The 20,027-nt window shown below is 46.3% G+C and overlaps 1 protein-coding gene across 1 annotated transcript in view; it reads left to right on the forward strand.

Annotated features, from left to right (window-relative positions):
* LOC144259302 (sodium- and chloride-dependent betaine transporter-like) overlaps positions 1-20,027 on the forward strand; it is a 39,001-nt gene that overhangs the window by 10,278 nt on the left and 8,696 nt on the right. Inside the window, exons 3-13 of the mRNA XM_077807510.1 lie at positions 320-460; positions 3,104-3,191; positions 5,402-5,534; positions 8,875-9,009; positions 11,040-11,143; positions 12,192-12,316; positions 12,828-12,940; positions 13,886-14,023; positions 15,936-16,038; positions 18,332-18,432; positions 19,794-19,964. Of these exons, the coding sequence (XP_077663636.1) occupies positions 320-460; positions 3,104-3,191; positions 5,402-5,534; positions 8,875-9,009; positions 11,040-11,143; positions 12,192-12,316; positions 12,828-12,940; positions 13,886-14,023; positions 15,936-16,038; positions 18,332-18,432; positions 19,794-19,964 (1,352 nt within the window). The remainder of the gene's footprint in view (positions 1-319; positions 461-3,103; positions 3,192-5,401; positions 5,535-8,874; positions 9,010-11,039; positions 11,144-12,191; positions 12,317-12,827; positions 12,941-13,885; positions 14,024-15,935; positions 16,039-18,331; positions 18,433-19,793; positions 19,965-20,027) is intronic.

Genomic DNA, 20,027 nt, shown 5'->3' on the forward strand with positions numbered 1-20,027 from the left:
GGCTTTAAAAACCAAAATGATGGAGATTCCACCACCTTCTTGACCCTATGCTTTTTCTCTGGCCTCATTCTTTGGGCATGGGATGTAGTTAGCAGTGAAAACCCTTTTTATTTCTGATTTCTCCCCCATGATGAAACACATCTGGATCTCCCACCCTCAACCTGAATCTTACAGGATTCTTTGGTGAACCAAATTGCTCATTAATCTGCCATGCCCCCAGCTCCAGTGGGATGGTTTATGGCACTATTTGAAGCTAAAGTCTGCTATATTTGGGGCTAGCCTGGGGCCATTTCCTAACCCCTGTCACTTTCCCTCTTAGGAATTGGATATGCCTCACAAGTCATTGAATCCTATCTGAATATCTACTACATCGTCATCCTATCTTGGGCTATCTTCTACCTGTTCAGCTCCTTTACTGCTGTGCTTCCCTGGGCCACCTGTGATAATCCTTGGAACTCAGGTACAACTTCAGCTAGTCTGCTTCTGGAAAGAGGATCTGGGTTTGAAAACTTTCCATCAAAACTGCTTTTTGACAGAAAATTGGGTATTTGATTAAACAAATTTTTTTGCACTGCTTGCTTTATGTGGAAAATTTTGAAATTTCATTGAAATATTCAGCTGAAAACTAAAATATTTTTTTTTCAATATGCAGTTGTGGGCCAAATAGGTGGTGTTTGGTTTCCTCATGTGCAGGGCTGGATTTACACCTTGCATGCCCCTAGGCAGCTCCCCACACCTTCCCTGGTGTTTAGGCAGCTGCGGGGCTCCCATCTCCAAGCTCCCCACCCCTGCCCACAGGGGCTTAGAGCTCCAGAGTCTCCTGCCACCCATGACTCGGAGCTCTGGGGCCCCTCACTGCCTATGGAGGCTGGGAGCAGTGGAGGGCCCCCCGCCACCCGTGGCAGCCAGGACCTGCAGGGTCCCCCCATGGTTTGTGGCAGCTAGGAGATCCGAGGGCCCCATTGCCCCGCAGCACCCGGGAGCTGCGGGGTGATCCCCAGCCACCCGCAGCAACTGGGAACTGTGGCAGATTAGCCACTGGGCCAATGGGGCCCATGCCCAGGGGTCCTTGTCAATTGGGGGCCCCCGGAAAAATGGGTGCTCTGCTGCCCGCCCCGGCACTCCTGCCCAGGAGCGGCATCAGGGTGCGGGGGCTTGCCCCACTCCCCTCACCCACCTGGCGCTCCTGATGGGGAGGGAGAGAAGCCCCCCATGCCCTGACCCCTCTCCCCAGCAGGAGTAGTGTGTGTGTGTGTGGGGGGGGGGGGGGTGTGGCGGGGCAAGCCCCCGTGCTCTGACCCCATTTCCCCAGCAGGAATGTGGTGGTGGGGGGCGGGTGTCGGAGGGACTGCAGATGGAAGCGGAGGGGAGGGGCCCCCACTTGCTCTGGCCCAGAGCCCCACAAACCCCTTATATCTGCCTCTGGCCGGGAGCTCTAGGGGTCCCCGCTGCCTGGCAGCAGTCAGGAACTGTGGGGTACCCCCACAGCAGCTTGGAGCTCCTAACCATTGCGGGCGGCGAGGGTACTGCCACTTTTAACTTTTAGGCATCCCGCCACACAACCTCCTCCACCCACAGACCCCCCACTGCCCCAACACACACATACCTCCCCCACGTCCCACTGCCCAGCGCCCCTCCACAAACCCCCCATTGCCCAAAGCCTCCCCAGAGACCTACTCTCCTGTGCTCTGCCCCTTGGCTGCACTCACCAGCCCCACTGGGAGGTGATTGTGTCTGCTGGGCTGAGCGAGGAGTGCTCCAGCAGGGCTGCATGGGGCCATCTGCCATTCAGGCAGCCCTGGCCCCACCCCTGCTGGGACCTGGGAGTGGCAAAAATTGAATTTTTAGGCATCCCTAGTCATGTGCCTAATGGGAAATCCAGCCCTGCTCATGTGCCCATTCTTCTCTATGGGCTGAGTTCCCCAGCTAGACTACTTCTCCCATGATGCACCATGGTCAGGATGCAACAGCCTTCTGTCACCATGAGGAGAGACCATGGTGCATCATGGGTTTGCTAGTCTGACCAGGGAACTCGGCTCATAGTGGGAGCATGCGGCATCCAAACTACAACTCTTATGGCAGCATTTCTGAATCAAAACGTTTTGGTTTTCGATTTTTCAAAATTTTCAGCGGGGAAAAAAGCCCATTTTCAAAGCAGCTTTAGTCTGGAGTCCTCACCCCACTCTAAGCCATGGAAGGAGCTTTTCACTGGAGCTGGCGCTCCCCTTATCTAGTGTAACCGGGTACAGCACAACCAACTCACTGCACCTCAGACTCTCAAGCATCTGGGCAGCCTCCATCAGAGCAGAGAACTGTTTGTTCAATCAGTCTTTGGCTCACTCAGGCCAGGTCTCTGCTAGGAGTGCACTGTCGTTATAGCTGCACCAGTGTACTGTACAGGCAAAGCACTTCTTATATGGTTGCAGCTTATACTGGCAAAATTGTGCTTTTTCCAGTGTAGCTTATTCCGGCCCCCCCTCTCATTCCCTAAGTAAAATAAGCTATGCTGGCAAAACTCTTAGTCTCAAATCAAGGTTGAATGTTTTTCTGAAAGATTTGCTCTGGGGATTATTTTGGGGAAGATCTATGGCCTGTGTCATCCAGGAAGCTAGACTGCATGGTTGCAGTGGTCCCTTCTGGCTGTGGAATCTGTGAATCTATGAAAGTTCCCCTCTCCACGTTCTTTCGACTCACAGTCCTTGACATACCCCTGACAGAGCTCACTGCCTTCCCCAAAGGGGGATCCGACTCTCGCAGCTCCACATGCAGAGCTTTATTTGTGGGGAAAGCCAGGGAAATTACTCTCTGAGCTATCTCTTAACATTAAGTAACTTTCCAGCCTGGGTAACCATAGTTGCTGTCCCACAATACCCTGCATTCCACCACCATCTGGGTTCTGTTCAGTAGGGAGCCTCCTCTTCCTGCATCCCTCTGGCTGTTCCTGGACTAGGATTCTGGCAGGGGTGGAGGGCGAGTGATGTTTTACAGGGCAGCTTGAAGTGTTTGTGTGCAGCTGGAGTGAACAGGGAGGAGGCGGGAGGGAGCACAAGGCTGAGAAGCATGAGAATTTTCCGGGCTCACCGACTTGTTTCCTCCTTTGTAGATTGCTGCGTGGACTTTCTGAATCACTCTAACTTGGAGAACTGGACAGCGCCTGCTAATGCCACCTCCCCAGTTACTGAGTTCTGGGAGTACGTACCCCGGATTCAGACTCCTCTCTCCTGAAGAGGTCACAGCAGTGTGAATACTCCAAATGGAGTCTCTGTAAGGCCAAAAAAGATGTGCAAGTGTCACATCTCGGAACCCAGACCTATGGCACGGCGCACATCGTGGGGCACATGAGCACTCTCGCTGCACACGCAAACTTGCATATGGACTGGGCATACTGATTGACAGAGATCCATGGGCCACGTGGGCACTCCCTGGACACACGCTGTCTCACCCCATGCACCACACAGCCCCAGAGCTCAGACATTGACCCTAGCCGAGAACGCTTGCACGTACGCACACGGACACGTTCTTTCTGACATGGCAGATGCACTCAGCACCCGCAGGTTGTGGATACACAGGGCCTGAACACATGTTGGTTGGGCCACCCTGACAGACACCTAGTGGGCACGCATGTACGCTCACCAAGTGTGATGATCTATCTAGAGCAGGAGGCCAGGTGGGAGAGGGCTGGAAGACATTCTGCAAAGATGCTCTGCGGTGAAGCAGGAAGAGACAAAGTAGCTTTTCCCCTTATTCTAATTGAGTTCCTTGTTCAGTGTTAGAGGAAAGCAACTTTTTCTGTGATTCTTTACTGCTGGGCACTTATGCACTGTGTGAAAACACCCAGAGAGCAAATAGACATAGCACCTGGGAGGAGTGCTGCAAGGAGAAATGCTGCAGAATACACTGTAGGGAATCATCCGGCACTGGCCCTAAGAGGGCGTGAACAATATGGGACTTGTAATTCAAAGGACTCACGCTCACAACCGTGCCCCCACCCAATCTAGAGAAGTCACAGGAAGCAAGTGGGAATCAGGGGCTCAATCACAATAGCACGTTTTCATCCATCTCTTTCAAAGTGCTTTGCAAAGGTGATCCGTATCCATTATCCCACTTAGCCTGTCTGGGTATGTCTACACAGCAACTAGACACCCACGGCTGGCCTGTGCCAGGTGACTCGGACTTGCGGGGCTGTTTCATTGCTGTGTAGACATCCAGGTTTGGGCTGGAGCCTGTGTTCTAGAACCCTGCAGAGTGGGAGGGTCCCTGAGTCTCGGCTCCAGCCCGAGTCCAGGAATCTACATTGCAGTGAAACAGCCTTGCAGCTAGGGTGACCAGATGTCCTGATTTTTATAGGGACAGTCCTGATTTTTGGGTCTTTTTCTTATATAGGCTCTTATTACCCCCTCCTCCCCCACCACCACCTATCCTGATTTTTCACATTTGCATTCTGGTCACCCTACCTGCAGCCAAAGCCTTTCGAGCCTGAGTCAGTTGGCACGGGCCAGCTGCGGGTTTTTCTTTGCTGTGTCTCAGCTTCCCCATTGGTGAAGTGACTTGTAAAATGCCACAAGAGGAGTCAGAGGAAGAGCTGGGACTTCAGTGTCAGGCTCCTGTGCTCTGGGCCCATCCATCAATAGCTACAGAAACCATTGTGATTTCAGTAAAATGTTGCCAGCTACCAGGGACCCACTGAATTTTGGGGCGGTTTTGGCCCAGAAGGCACAGAGTTGTCCTAGATATTAGGGTAGTGAGAGGCTGCAGGGGAGCTGTCTGGACATGGTGGTCAGCTCTCACATGGTCCCTGTTAGGCTATGTTTACACTATGAGCGAGGGGTGTGGTCCCAGCTCTTGTAGATATACTGGTGCAAGCTCTCATTGGAGCTAGCATGCTTAAAATAGTAGTGTAGCCATGGTAGCATAGGCCATAACCATAAGTGTTCCTAGAGGGAGCCACAGAACATGGGGTGGTTGGAGGAAACAAAGTAGCCAGCAGGTGAATGGGAGCCATTGATGATACCGGGGGGCTGCAGGGGAGGCTGCTGATGGAGTGTGTCCTGCGAGGCAGCCAAAGGGATTGCAGTGATGTGAGACTGGGAGTGACTGTGCTGTGAATGCTTGGGGGCTGCAATGGGGCTATTGAGGGCTTTGGGAGAGTTGGAGAGCCCAGGCTGATTAAAGGGGAGGTGGGACTGCGGGGGCCAGGCTCCTTGGGGATTCCAGAGAGACCTGAGGCATTATGGTGACCAAGAATACAGTCTTGCTGTGAGGACTAGGGTGATTGGAAGCAGCAGTGATGGGGGAGATTGGGCAGCCGTGCTATGGGATGTGTATGAAAATTCTGGGCTGGGGGCTGTTGGAAGAGTCAAGTCTGGGATGTTAACCTTTCTCTCTCCTCCTGCACTGGCAGGAATCGAGTCCTGGGACTCTCAGACGGTATTCACAATCTGGGCACTCTGCGCTGGGAGCTGGCTCTCTGCCTCTTGCTCGCCTGGGTCATCTGCTACTTCTGCATCTGGAAAGGAGTCAAGTCCACAGGCAAAGTAAGAGCAAACTCTGTCCCCTTAGTCCCTAAACCTCCTCCTAGCTGCCATTATATCTCTTCTCCACCTTCTTAGCCTTCTCCATGATACAGAGAGAGAAGAAGAAAGGAGGCAGGGACCACACAAGACATAGGGCCATACTCAGATTGGCATTGGTGGGTGCAACTACATTGAAGTCACAGCTGCTTATGCTGGGTCTGAATTTACTCCATTATGAGAAGAGCAAAGAAAGTCAATCAAACAGAGAGGAGACAAGGGAAAGTGCTTAGAAGAAATGGTGAAATCCTAGACCAGCACTGTCCACTGTAATGGTGAAATTTTATGAAAGATGCTGCTTCACCATTCGCAACACACAATCATCCAGTTGCTGATGCACAGTCCCCAAGTGGTCTGGTGGCTTTTGCAACGTTAGCTTGTTTTACTGTCAAATCTCCAATCACCAGTAATAAATACAAGAGCTGAGTGAATAACCCACTAGAAATAATCTCCTTAGGGGATTCTACTCAGTTACTTCCCATTTCCTCATTATTTGTAATTGCTCAGTTTGGGGTTTTTTGTCTTTTTTTTTTTCTTTAACTCAATGGATTGCTCACAAACAGGGTGCTGCTGTGAGCATTCCACACTCGATATTGAAAATTTGAGCTGGCCTGGCTGGTTGTGATTGCATAAGTCACATGTTATTGTTTCTATTCCTGGATTGGATGAGCATAACATATTTCACATGGGAGGCCTAAAGAAGCCACTTGGGCTTTAATGGTGCAGGGCTGGAATATAACCCCCTGAGCAGTGGTGAGGGTAGGTTATACTACTCAGGGTTGGTCTTGCACATTTCTAGAGGACGTGTGACAATCACTGAGGTGAGAGTGACCAGTTTCTTCAATCCCCTTCTTCCATAAAAGATGTTTCCCACTATTTGCTCTCTCTCCATCCACGAAGCTCCCATCACTCTCACCTTTTTTGCTGCTACAGGTATTGGGACACATCCTTCACAATAGACACATCTCTTTAGTTCTGCGTCAGTGAGCTGCTGAGTCCACAGGGCTGTCTTCATCTCCCATATTTACAGTCTTTTTACCACTGTGCTCCTTGGCTCAACTTTCATATGGGAATGTGTGGAGCCTGCAAGACTCTTTGCCTTTAATGGAAATGTACTGAGTTGCTCTCTCCTGCTTGCCGCATATGTGTGGAGACACAGAGAACTCAATTAAAATCCATGTCTCCTACCCACTCGTCTCTCTTTGCACTTAAGAAAACAATCAAATAGTGAAGTATAAATATACAGATTTAAAATGATGTTGAAAAATTGGAAAGGTTTCAGAAGAGCTACAAGAATGATCTGGTGCCTGGAAAATCTGTCTTACAGTTAAAGCTGACCAGGAAACGGTTTTCCTGTCCTGTGACAATTTTTGAGATTTCAAAAAACTTTTCCCATCCTGAATCAGGACAAAAGATCAAAATAGTAAAAATTTTCACAAACTGAGAAAAAAAAATTCAATTTGGGTCAATTGAAACACTAGTTTCAATAATTTTGCAATGTTTCATTTCTATTACAAGTTTTCAATTTTTTTTTTTACTTCCATTAGTTTAGCTTTCTAAACCTAAAATTGTTTTGAACTGGTAAGCCAGAATTTGTCATGTTGGCAATTTTGATACTTTTTATATAAAAAAACATTTTGAGTAGAGATTTGTGGAAACCGACCCTTTTCCATGAAAAGTTTTGGTTTTGGCAAATCCGCATATTTTGATGGGCAAAAATAGTTTGATCAAAAAATTTCCAACCATCTCTATTGACAGTGAAAGACTAAAAAAAAGCTCAAGCTATTTATCTTAACAAAGAGAATGTTAAGAGGTGACTTGATCAGTCATAAGTATTTACATGGGCAGAATATTTCTGACAGGAGATGGCTCCTTAATCTAGCAAAGCCATAACAAGATACCACGGTTGTCAGCTGAAGTTTGACCAATTCAGACAAGAAATAAGGTGCAAATGTTTAACAGTGAGAGTAATTAACCATTGGAGCAATATACCTAGAGGAATGTGATGGATTCTCCATCATTCCAAGTCTTTAAATCAAGACTAGGTGTTTTTCTACAATAAATGTTCTACCTCAGTCAGAAGTTATGAGTTTAAGGAAGAAACTGCTGTATGAAATTCTATGACCTGTGCTATGCACGAGGTCAGACTAGATGATCGTAATGGTCCCTTTGCCTTAAAATCTACTAATCTGATGGGATGCTGTCAAGTAATTTAACTGTTCTGCTCTGTTTCTCACTGTCAGGAAAAGTTGTGCTTTGGCATATTATGAACAAGCAGTGGAGAGTTCACAGAATCTCTTCAAAAGTACATACCTTGGTTTAATATTTGCAGTGGTGTAAGATTATTTGCAGAGATCACCTACAGAACTTTGTAGTCAACAGAAAGTCAACTCTTGACTAAAAGTTCATTTTTAATAGTCAATACTTAAAGGCCCGGTACCAGTACCTTAATGGTTACTAGAGCTGGGAGAATAATTCATATGAAAAGTCTGAATGAGTAGTTTTTTTAAAACCAGTTCACTTTGGCCACATTTGTTTTCCTTTTGTGTTTACTTTCCTCATACTTCGAATAAATCTGGTTTACTAGCATAAATGTTCACAAAAAGTGAATTTCAGAGACAAATTTCAGTGCCAGCAGTTCTTGTATGCTCCTCCAATCAGGGAACAGAAACAGTACCATCTGACTTATTTGACCAATCACAGTCAAATAACATAGTTTGACGTTTGAATATTTGCTATCAATCCATAGCATAAACAAAAATTCAAAAGGATATTATTTGAGTGAATCTGAATAATGAATACATTTAGGGAAATTGCAGCTTGCTCACTGATATTCAGTTCCACAAGCAGAAAAAGGCGCTTAGCTTAATGATGAATGACTCCAACAGTTCTCAAAACCAATCCATTTCATTTTCAAAACAAAAAAGGGGACAGGAGGGCTTTACAAAAACTGTGGTCAAGGCTTTCAAAAACACGTCAAGATTTTGGGGGCTCTCAGATTCAAGTTGAGATGCCTTAAAGAGGCTCAATTTTTCAGTGTAGTGAGCAATCACTCTTTGAAAATCAGGCCTCTGCCGGGTGTCTCAAATTTCTGCCCTGCCCCCCTCAAATTCACCGCTCACTTTTGGAAATCTTGGCCACGAATAAAAATATTTTCATGGCCTTTAATTAGAATTCAGTGACAGCAGAGGCTTTGGGTTTTTAAAAGCTCAGGTGTTGTTAATAATAGAGTTAGGGGATTTGCTTTGGATGTATAACCTATAGGGTGACAAGGTCCCCTTTTTATCCTTCTCTCTGCTTCCAGGTTGTTTACTTCACTGCCACATTTCCCTACTTGATGCTTTTTGTCTTGCTGATTCGAGGGGTCAGCCTGCCTGGTGCTGCTGAGGGGATCATGTTCTATCTGAAGCCAGACATTTCCAGGCTTGCAGACCCGCAGGTGAGTGAATACAGCCTGATAAAGTGGGGTGTGGAGAGACTCCAACAAAGTGGTAGTGATGGGAAAAGCAGGGGTCCAGCACCTTGCAGGATCAGGCCTTAATTGACGGCTATCTAGATCAGGTTGGACTGACAAAATATTGAGGCCTCTTTAAAAGGGTTGATGGGGGAATCTCGGCCCAGCACAAATACCGCCTTTTTGTCAGTGTATTTTAAACATATGGATGTGTTAGGTCATTGCCATTTAGGGGCCTGGCAAATGCAGAAGCATCTATTAAATATTCAGTGTATGACAGATGGTTTTGTTGAGCCTTAAGTGAAATGATGATGAACAAAAGGGGAAAAAACCTCTCTCTTCATTCTCTCTGGCCCAGCTTGAGCTTTTCTTGTAAGAGGCTGGAGTTTTCTCAGGGAGACCAGCTTCCTAGTATAAGAGAAACTGCAGTAGGTGTGTAGGTAACTATCGGAGCTATAAATGGTTGGTTTTTATAAACAGGAGTCCCTTTATTCTGAGATTTGGCATTTCTGGCATTTGCTGTGAAATCAGCACCTTCTTGCAGAATTGTGCTCCGGAATCTCTGCTTTAATTTAAAAAAAACATTATGTTTCTAATCCTGATCCGTATTGGGGGAAAAAAACTTGAAACTGTGTAACTTGCATTCAGTGTTAGTTCCCTGAGTTTGCAGATAGCCTGAAATGCTAGTTTGGAGAAGCGTGAACTGCCCAATGCATCCCAATGGGATGTTAATTCTGAGACCTAACGGTGAGTATTTAAACGTTATTTATTTCACTGCTGATCATTGTAGCAGAAGCATTCAGCTAATGTGCTTTTCCCACAATCTCAAACTGCCTCCCGCCTCTTCCAGGATGGCAAAAGGCCCAACTGCCCCCTACCGTTTAGGGGACAACAAGGATACTGGACAAGGTTTTCTTTCCTGGCTGTTAACTTGCTATTAAGGTCCTTCCCTGGCTGTTTGGAAGATGCTGAGCACTGCGGCCCATCTTTTGTGGCTCTGTGTACTAGCATCACACGATGTGAGAGAAAGTGCTGTCAATACAGTGATAGTGGAGGAGGAGCCTGTGGCTGAAGGCTGAAATAAACGACAAACTCTGCTGCTCTCGTTGGGTGCCAGGATGCGTTAATGAAAACCATGGTGGTGATGAGATACTATGAACCCAACATCTCCTGGCTGCTCCCGTTGTCCTGATCTTCCTCCACCCTGATGTGTAGGGAATACCCGGTGGTGTGGTGTCATATAAAGGTTCTATTGGCACTTGTTTGGGATGGCTTTGTGAGCTACTCATGGTTTTTTCACTCCCAAGCAGCTAAGTGACCTCCAACTTGTGCTGATACAGACTTCATACCATGCCACATCCCCACACACCCTCTCTGTACAGTCTGTGGGCACTTTAGCTTAGAAAAAATGAATGGTGATCTAGCCCCCTGAATCATTGCCTCTGGGGGAATGGATGATGACAGCCCTCTTGGAATATGCCCTCTGTGAGGGTAGCTGGTGAAGGACAGATTATGCAACAGACACCCGAGGGCAGTCAGTTATTTTTTGTCAAGGTCCAAATTTCTTGGTCAAGGTCCAGACTCCAGAGAAATATTTTCACACCTCAATAACAATAATGATGATAATAAGTAAATAAAAATATGTTGTCCGTTCAAAAGTGTCTGGCAGTCCAGATTTGGCCCATGGTCTGTCTATTGACTACCCCAGCCTGAGGGTTTAAAAATCACTCTCGTTCCCTACTCAAATCCATTCTTCCTTGGACTATTTGAGAGAAGCTGTTGGGGTCCAGAAGGAAAATCCTCCCTTTTCATGGTGAAACCTTCATTCCAGTCCCCCAAGCTGGGACGATCAATCCAGAGACATGTCACACCTCATATGGATTCTTCCCTTCTCTGCCTGATGTGGATTTCTCCATGTCTGACAGGGTGCTTCCCCAAAGTGTGTGTACTCTGATAGGACTTAACCATTTATTTCCTTAGCCATGGCTGGAAATCCCTGTCCATTTCTGTTCTAGGTGTGGATGGATGCAGGCACTCAGATCTTCTTCTCTTATGCTATCTGCCAGGGGTGCCTGACAGCCTTGGGCAGCTACAATAAGTACAATAACAACTGTTACAGGTAGGAGCAGCCTGTGCCCCTTTCTCTCCCTCTCACATCCAGCTGAGGGCCCTGTGGGCAGCTGAGCAGGCTGTAGTTGGAGCTGTGGCACAATCAAGGGTGGGGCCTATGCCATTTCGTCCTATGCTCTTGTCAGCTCTCACAAGCTAAGCAGGGCTAAGCGACTGGATGGGAGACTACCAAGGAAAACCCAGGGGCTACAAGAAATGCCTTTGGTGGCTCTGCTGGTGGCACTCTTCCATCTGGGTCAGGGACAGAGGGCACGGGGCTCCTGGAGGTGCCATTGTTGTGTTGATATGGGTATTGTAAAATGTTACCTGATATGGAAATAAGATTTAGTGATGCATGTGGCCAAATTCAGTTCAGTTTGGGTCTGGGTCTGATCTCGGGGGAATTACACCAAATTCACAGTGGTCTAAAGAAGAGGAGAATCTGGCCCATGGCATCAAATGCCTTATTAAAATCCCAGGCCCTTTAGTGTGCCCTGTGTGTGTTTTAATTCTATCAGAAAGAGCAACAGAAAGGCTTGTCTGGGATGACAGGTTCTTTTTCATCCAGTGCTTATTGCTCCTAGTTCCCTTTTCCTCTCGGGCCTGATCCCCAGCCCATTCAAGTCAATGGGAGTCTTTCCATTGGTTTCAGAGGGCTTTGGATCAGGACCCTTGTTATTTAAGGATCTTTTTTCTCTCAATATTTGTTCCATTGCTCTACCCTCATATGATGATTCCTGTTGCCCCTTGTTGTGCCAAGTCCCTAGTGACTTCACTGGGGCATCCAGCTTACAATATCTTGCTGCAGCCTTCTGTCATTTTTATTGCCAAGTATAATCATATAGCTCTTGTAGTGCCATGGGTCAAGGCTGTAGGCTGTCAAGTTCTGTTTTGGGCTGTTGGCCTCTGGAGGAGTCTCAGGCTAGTGTTAGTGTAAGCAAATGAATGGATTCCTGTCCCATTCAGAAAGCTGAGCACAAAAGCAATTTCCCAAAGTGGTAAATTTGCAGAGGAAAACAATGCCGTCTCTGTGTCTCTCTTTGGTTCTTCTCCAACAGGGACTGCTTCATGCTATGTTTCCTGAATAGTGCCACCAGCTTTGTGGCTGGCTTTGCTATCTTCTCTGTGCTGGGCTTCATGGCACAAGAACAGGGTGTGCCCATTTCAGAAGTGGCCGAGTCAGGTAGGTGCTTTCTAAATGTGGCAGGGCCAAAAGGAAAACTTAAAGCATGAGTGGACTTTTTAGGAACTGACATCTTTGAATATGAAGCCAACCCATGAGGTTATCAGTGCTGCTACCTTGAACCAACCCTAAATCCTCTGTAACTGCTAGTGTCCCCAGTCCAGTTGCCCAGAAAGAGCCTCTGCCTATTCTGCAGACTCAGAGGCCCTGGCTTCTGTCATCCAGAACCACTGCTTTATTCTCTGCTATCCTGATGCACTTAGTTCCCCTGTCCAGAGCCAGAGCTGCATTCCCTGTTGTTTTGAAATCCTTGATTCTTCTTTCCAAAACCAGCCGCTCAACCCGTGTCAGCAGTCATTATCCTGTGTGTCAGTGACCATTGCACAATACATGCTGGGGAGGTGAGGTCTTGGCAGGCTAAGTTTTTTAAACAGCACATCAAACTGGTCTCTGTGTTGCTGGGTTGTATTGTTGGGGAAACCTCATTCTTACTCAGCTGTCTGATTGGCAGGTCCCGGCCTAGCATTCATTGCGTATCCAAAGGCTGTAACGCTGATGCCTGGGCCTCAGCTCTGGTCCTGCCTATTCTTCCTGATGCTGATCTTCCTGGGACTGGACAGCCAGGTACAGTAAATAACCCTCCTCTTTCCCTCTAACTCCAAAGTGTCTGTCACATATTTAAGAGCCTTGTGTAGTTCATAGCTCGTGGGTGGGAAATGGTGATGTGTCTCTCAGCCATCTGAAACACCTGTCACACATCCATGTTACTACTTCAGAAGGATAATACCTAGAGCTGGCCAGTACATCCCAGCAGCCAGCTGGTGTCAGGTGTTACTCCTTAACAGTGACCTGCAGCACCTGAACCTTCCAGCATAAGCCTCTGACAATCCAGTGACAATCAGCAGCCGCACTTCTTTGTCCTTCCCACCAAGTCTGCCCTTAGGGGATAGCAGTCATCCCTCATGAACCAGGCACTTTACTACAAATTTTGCATAAATCTCCTCTAAGTTCACGAGGCCTCCTTTTGTACTGTGACAATCCCGTTCGGTAACTGTAGTTTGATGGCAGCTCCGACTGTACCACGAGTGTTCTTGATTCCAGGTGTGACTTGTGACCTGCAGTACTGTCTCCTGGCTCCGGAGTAGCTGGTTCCTGGCAGTAACTTCTTTTCTACCACAGTGGTTCCTTGTGACACATAATTCATTTCTTGATAACCCTTTGTAGCGAGGTGCAATTCCCTTCTTGTCTCCATGTTCCGTGTGTCATTTCTGTTGTACCTCAACATCCTCTCTACTCCAGGGGCAAGGCTTGTGATAATCTCACTCAATTCCAGATGTGGTTCCTGTCATTCCTCTGGGGTGCTCAATTCCTGATGTTGCACCCGTGGTAATTCCACTTCCTTTGGGACTCAGACACAGCTATGCCTCCCTGTTTCCAAGAAGTTCATGCTTCAGGTGTAGGAAAAAGAGGAGAGAGACTAACTGAGTGGAAGAATAGAAGTGGGAAAAGGATGGGTGGGGAAAGAGAGGCATTTAGGTCTTTGGTTTCTTGACATGAATTCTTCTGCAGTTCGTCTGTGTTGAGAGCCTGGTGACAGCCATTGTTGACATTTACCCAGAAGTTCTCCAGAAGAAAGGGCACCGGGAGTTGCTGATCCTGGCCGTTGCAGTCATATGCTACCTGCTTGGCCTGATGCTAGTCACTGAGGTAAGAAGGGAAGTACATGGTGGGGGAAGAGGGATGTGGACTTGTCTGGAACAGTATTATGTGCAGTAAGTTTGTATTTCACACTGTTAGTTATTCTCTCTCTCTTTAGCTTAGTTTATTAGCTGGTGCATATCAGAACCAGTAGTTCTTCTTTCTTATATAGTGCCAGTTGAGATGTTGTCGTACTCTATAGCTGAGCCTTCCTCTGGAGTATGTCTCAGAGATAACCTAGCACCAGGGAAGGGCCACCTGAAAGGAACTTTATATCCAAACTCCAGTCCTGATGGCTCTCAGATCAAAAGTAGATGAGCTACACATGAGATGTGAATGCTGCCAGTCTTTGCCATGATGGAGGTCTTCCAAGGGAAGGCACAGTTGGCTGCCCATCTTTGTGGAAAACAGGACTGAGGGTACGAAGGCTGTTGATAGCAGGTCCTAGACTAAGTTAGAGCAATGGCGCTCAACTTTTCCAGACCACTGTACCCCTTTCAGGAGTCTGATTTGTCTTACCTACCCACAAGTTTCACCTCACTTAAAAACTACTTGCTTACAAAATCAGACATAAAAATACACAAGTGTCACAGCATGCTGTTACTGAAAAATAGCTTACGTTCTCATTTTTACCATATAATTATAAAATAAATCAATTGGAATATAAATATTATACTTACATTTCAGTGTATAGTATATAGAGCAGTATAAACAAGTCATTGTCTGTGTGAAATTTTAGTTTGTACTGACTTCGCAAGTGCTTTTATATGTAGCCTGTTGTAAAACTAGGCAAATATCTAGATGAGTTGATGTACCCCCTGGAAAACCTCAGAGTATCCCCAGAGGTAAGTGTACCCCTGGTTGAGAACCACTGATTTAGAGGAAAGAAGTCACTGATAGCTGCTCCCCACACTCTGGAGACACCAGGATCTTGCTATTTGATACAACCCTTAATCTCTCTTAGATGGCATTCCTGCAGTCATCTGAAAAGTCAGAGGTCCTTGCTGAGATTTTACTTGGGAGAATTCTCGCAGAAGGCAATAGGAGCTTTGCCTGAGTAAGGACTGGGTGAAAACTGCATCAGGACTTCAGGACCTATCTAACTTCCCTGAGGCTTTTACACAATGCCCATCACTGAGGGATAATCTAAACATTGCACAAAGGTGGCCCAGTGTTCGGTGGGATTAATAGGAAAGCTTTTTTTCTGTCTCAGTGGCCATTCAAGGGGTTGATGATTTTTGAATGTATCTGCTCCACGTTTTTCTTTTATTGGAGGTGCTATTTTCTTGTCAAGACAAGGTGTGAGAATATGAGAGAGAGTCAGATGCTACAAATAGTTCTCCTGGGAGTAGAACAAGGTCTCAGGCCACCATACTGTCATTGCACAACAGAGAGCCAGAGGCCGTTGCCCCCACAGGGCTTCCAACTGTGCTTGGGACCCTTGCAACATGTAGAGATGGGCTCAAACTAGAAACCTGGCATCTAAACATACTGAACTTCAGGGTAGTTCATACCTGGATCTAAACTTTATGGCGTATGCCCGAAGCTCAACATAGCCAAGGACCACATTCAGAAACAGTGCTAGAAACTTGCCAGGGAGAATGGTCTATAGCAGTGTTTAAAAACATCCAAACCCCTGTTCTCTGTGGATACTGAAATCATGCTATGAAATGATTGGGAAACCTCATTCTGGACTCATGCCTGACGATCATTAGGGCATGGTGGTACCTAGCATAGTTAGTTTCCTAGTGTGGACAGGCTTAGAGACAGAAACCTCCTCCTATGCCCCTTTGGTCTGTGCGCAGTTCCCCTGTCCCTCAGCCTTATTTTTATATTTGTACAAATTCCATTCAAGCCATTTTCTCTTGCACATTCCCTTTTGCTGAGCCCTCCATGTCTCCCCTTTCTCTGCCTGACACAGGGTGGAATGTACATCTTCCAGCTGTTTGATTATTATGCTGCCAGCGGTATGTGCCTACTATTCCTGGCCATTTTTGAAGTCATCTCTATTGGCTGGGTGTATGGTAAGTGGAACACAAGGACGCAGGCTGTTGTGGAGGGATGGGAATAGCCGTGTCAGCCCCAGAGAAAAGCAGGAGTGCCTCGTGCTTCTGATTTAATCTGTTCACCCATGGGATTCCTCAGTCCCCATACACTTAGTGTTGGAATGATTCTTATCTCTGCTCTGAAAGGGATTTTCCCAGGAAAAGAAGTGAATTCAGTCTTCCTGCTCATTCAGGCATAGGTTCTGTCTCCCATGCTCTGTGCTGGTCTGCCAGTGGACCTCTAGGCCTTTCTAGCTGACACAGACTATACTTACTTAGAGCAGAAGAGGATTCTCCATGTAGGAGTGGCAGTGGCTGCCATTTTATGGCTGACCTGTTATGCGATCTCCCTATGTCTTTCTGTTAATTTAATCCTGACAGTTTATTTAATCTGAAATTCCATAGACACACACTGTAAATTAGCATGCATAAAACTCATTTGCATAGTGTCTGGCCACAGTTACAAATGAAATTAAAGGTCTGATCTAGTGCCCAGTGAAATCGATAGCAAATCTGTCAATGACTTCAAGAGGAGCAAGGTTGGACTCCAAAAGCACAAATTTCTTGTGCCTGCTCCTTCTGTGTGTGCATGTGTGTGTGTGAGAGAGATTTATACAAATGCAGAAAACAGAGCATTCATTGCAGGACCACCCAAAATGCTGCCTTAGGCCATCACACTTCGTGCCTGCTCTGGTTATCTAAAACAGTCCTCATGGTTTCAGTCTCAGCGCTGATGCAGCGACAGGACTGTATGTGAGCTCTCTTCTGGAACAGTTAATCCCAGTGTGTACACTATTGTTTGGAGAATGCTCCCTGCAGCATGTTGTTGTGGCCTCAGCCTTCAAATCCAGAACTCCAAAAACGTATCAACTTATTCTGCGCTCGGTTTTCAGAGCTGGGAAAAAATTACATTAGTGTTTCCCCTTTGGCAAATGCCATCAGTGGGTTTGACGCAGCCTGGTCTGTTTACAGCAATAAAGCTGTGCACCGGAAATCTCAGATCCTTGTAACAGTGCCGGGCTGACAGGCAGGAGGAAGCTACCTAGTGGTGGATGGCATCATAATTGCTGGCAATAGGCACGCTTGGAATGTGTGTTTGTGTTAACGCCACTGCTGTAATACTTTGCAGTGTAAGCCAAGGAATCGGTGCTGCCAACCCATAGGCATGGGAAAACCCATTAACTGGCATTAGTCACTTTTTTTTTAACTAACTCCCCCATTTTTTTCTGCTGACTCCATTTCAACACTCTCAGAAATGAAGCCAGCAAGTGCAAATTAGAGTAAAGCCGTTACAATCACAACATGTATTGTCCTGACCTGACCTATGAGAAAATGTTAAAAAACCAAAACAAAACTAGGTATGTTTAGTCTTAAGAAAAGAAGACTGGGAGGGATGAGAACAGTCTTCAAATATATTAAGGGCTGTTCTAAAGAAGTCGGGGATCACTTGTTCTCCAGGTCCACTGAAGGTCAGACAAGACATAATTGGCTTAATGTAAAATAAGGAAGATTTAGGTTAGATATGAGGAAAACTTTCTAACTATAAATAGGTTTCAGAGTAGCAGCCGTGTTAGTCTGTAGTCGCAAAAAGAAAAGGAGTACTTGTGGCACCTTAGAGACTAACAAATTTATTTGAGCATAAGCTTTTGTGAGCTGAATGCATCCGATGAAGTGAGCTGTAGCTCATGAAAGCTTATGCTCAAATAAATTTGTTAGTCTCTAAGGTGCCACAAGTCCTCCTTAACTATAAATAGTAGTTAAGCACTGGAATAGGCTTCCAAGGGAGGTTGTGGAATCCCCATCACTGGAGGTTTTTAAGAACAGGTTAGACAAACACCTGTCAGGGATGGTCTAGGTTCGCTTGGCACTGCCTCTGATCAGGGGCTGAACTCGATTACCTCTTGAGGTCCCTTCCCGCCCCACATATCTATGATTTTATGAATAAGCCTAAAGGGGAGAGCAAAAAGTGAAAGACATAATGGAGCATGGATGAGGGTGCAAACCAAGGTCTAGCAAGGGACAACTGTCCCTCTTGCCCCATACCAAATAACGCCCCTGCACCTAACTCCATATTTAGGCATCTAAATAAGTGGCCTGAATTCCAGAAATTCTGAGCACCTGAAGGACCAAATACATCCCTGCTGTATGGAATTAGAGCTTCCATTTTAGTAAAACATAACTAACCTGGACTTGGCATGAGTAATTTCTAAAGAACAAAAATTCTCACCCCCCTTACTTCTCTCTTTCTCTCTCCCTTCCTTTGGTGGTCAAGGTGCAGACCATTTCTATGACAACATCGAGGACATGATTGGTTATCGGCCGTCGCCGCTGATTAAGATGTGCTGGAAGGTTGTCACCCCTGGTGTTTGCGTGGTAGGTACAAACTATGGTAAGGCATGTTTGTACAGGGATCCTAGAATCTGAGTGAAGAAGAGAATTTGAGAGGGGCACTATTGTTTTATAGAATTGCTGTGGAGGAGCAGTAGCTTCTCTGTAGTTGAAGCTGGAATCAATTTCCATTGTAAAGCCTTGTCTTAGGTCTGGAAATTTCATTTAGCCTGAAAATTGGCATATTTATTCTTCAGGCAAAGGAGAATGTATCTGCAAAGGCTTAAGGGAATTGATCAAATCATTTTTGAATTTCAGCCCATTAAAGAATTACCTTGTTATGAAATGTTCTCTTCTGTCTCCATTTCTATGACTCCCTCTAGTTCAAAAAATCTTGTTCCTGCCCCTCGCTTTTCATAAAGTCAAATCACCTTGAAAATGCACCCACTGACTATGTTTGAAGAAAACAGTTTATAATTAAGGAAATATATTAACTATTTGTGTCTCATGCCCAGTTCTGTTTCCATTGATTTCAACAGAAGGTATGGGCCTAATCCTGCTCCCGTGAACGTCATGGCATTTGTTTGTCAGTGACCTCAGGATCAGACACTATGGCCAAAATCTTCAACAGCTTGGATAGGCACAAATAGCCTGTGGAGCTGCCACCTGAGGGCTCCAGTGGGAGCTGAAAACCATCAGGGAGTTTTCAGAGCTGCTGCTTGGTCATGCATGAGTTTCTGAAAGCTGAATGGTTTGAGTGCTCTATAGGTCTGGGTGCAGGCTGAGAGATCATCTTTCAAAGAGTATTTTCAGAGAGAGCCTTGGGTGCTTCTCAGAGCTCAAAAGTCAGTCCTGTCAGAGGCATGACTAAGCCAGGAGTCACCAGAGAAGGTGCCCAAACTGCAGCCCCTGGCTGGCTGTTCCAGAGTTTCTGCACCCTGACTACAGAGAGCTTACAAATAAGGACCTTCCTCCTACACATACATTGGAGAGAGAGGGAATTTCCTGGAGGTTTAGAGGATCCATGTTAGAGAGGGAGAGGCAAGGATTTTGGTAGGGGCTGGAAAGGTGGGGGATAGGAGGTAGAAGAGCGTTGATACTCACATCCCAGGGGAGGGGAGGGGCTGGTGAATGGAAAACAGCACAAAGGGGGAGGGAAAATTCCAAAACCAAAAAATGTTTCAAAACTCAGTTAAGGCTGGTAAGTAACAGCAGTGTACATACCCATCACAATACTTCCAACTCCCAAACACTTAGGAACAAGGATATAACTAGGTAAGGAGGTCACAAATCTTCTACTGCTTATATATCCCTTGTCAGGAACAATCTCTCACCACCTCACCACTTGCTTCTGACTCACCATGTACCCACCTGCTGTTCTGACTTCTGTGTTCTTCATTCCACAGGTGACCTTCCTATTTTCACTGATCAAGTACACTCCCCTCAAATACAACAACTCCTACATGTACCCTCCCTGGGGCTATGCTCTGGGCTGGTTGATGGCTCTCTCTTCCATGATCTGCATTCCACTCTACATCATTTTCATCCTGCTGAAGACCAAAGGATCACTAAAGAAGGTAAAAGAAGGTCTAGAACTTCTAGGTCCCAGATTCAAATCCAGCCCAGGTCAGCAGTGAATA

This window comes from Eretmochelys imbricata, chromosome 1 (assembly GCF_965152235.1).
Source record: "Eretmochelys imbricata isolate rEreImb1 chromosome 1, rEreImb1.hap1, whole genome shotgun sequence".
NCBI classification, from domain to species: Eukaryota; Metazoa; Chordata; order Testudines; family Cheloniidae; genus Eretmochelys; species Eretmochelys imbricata.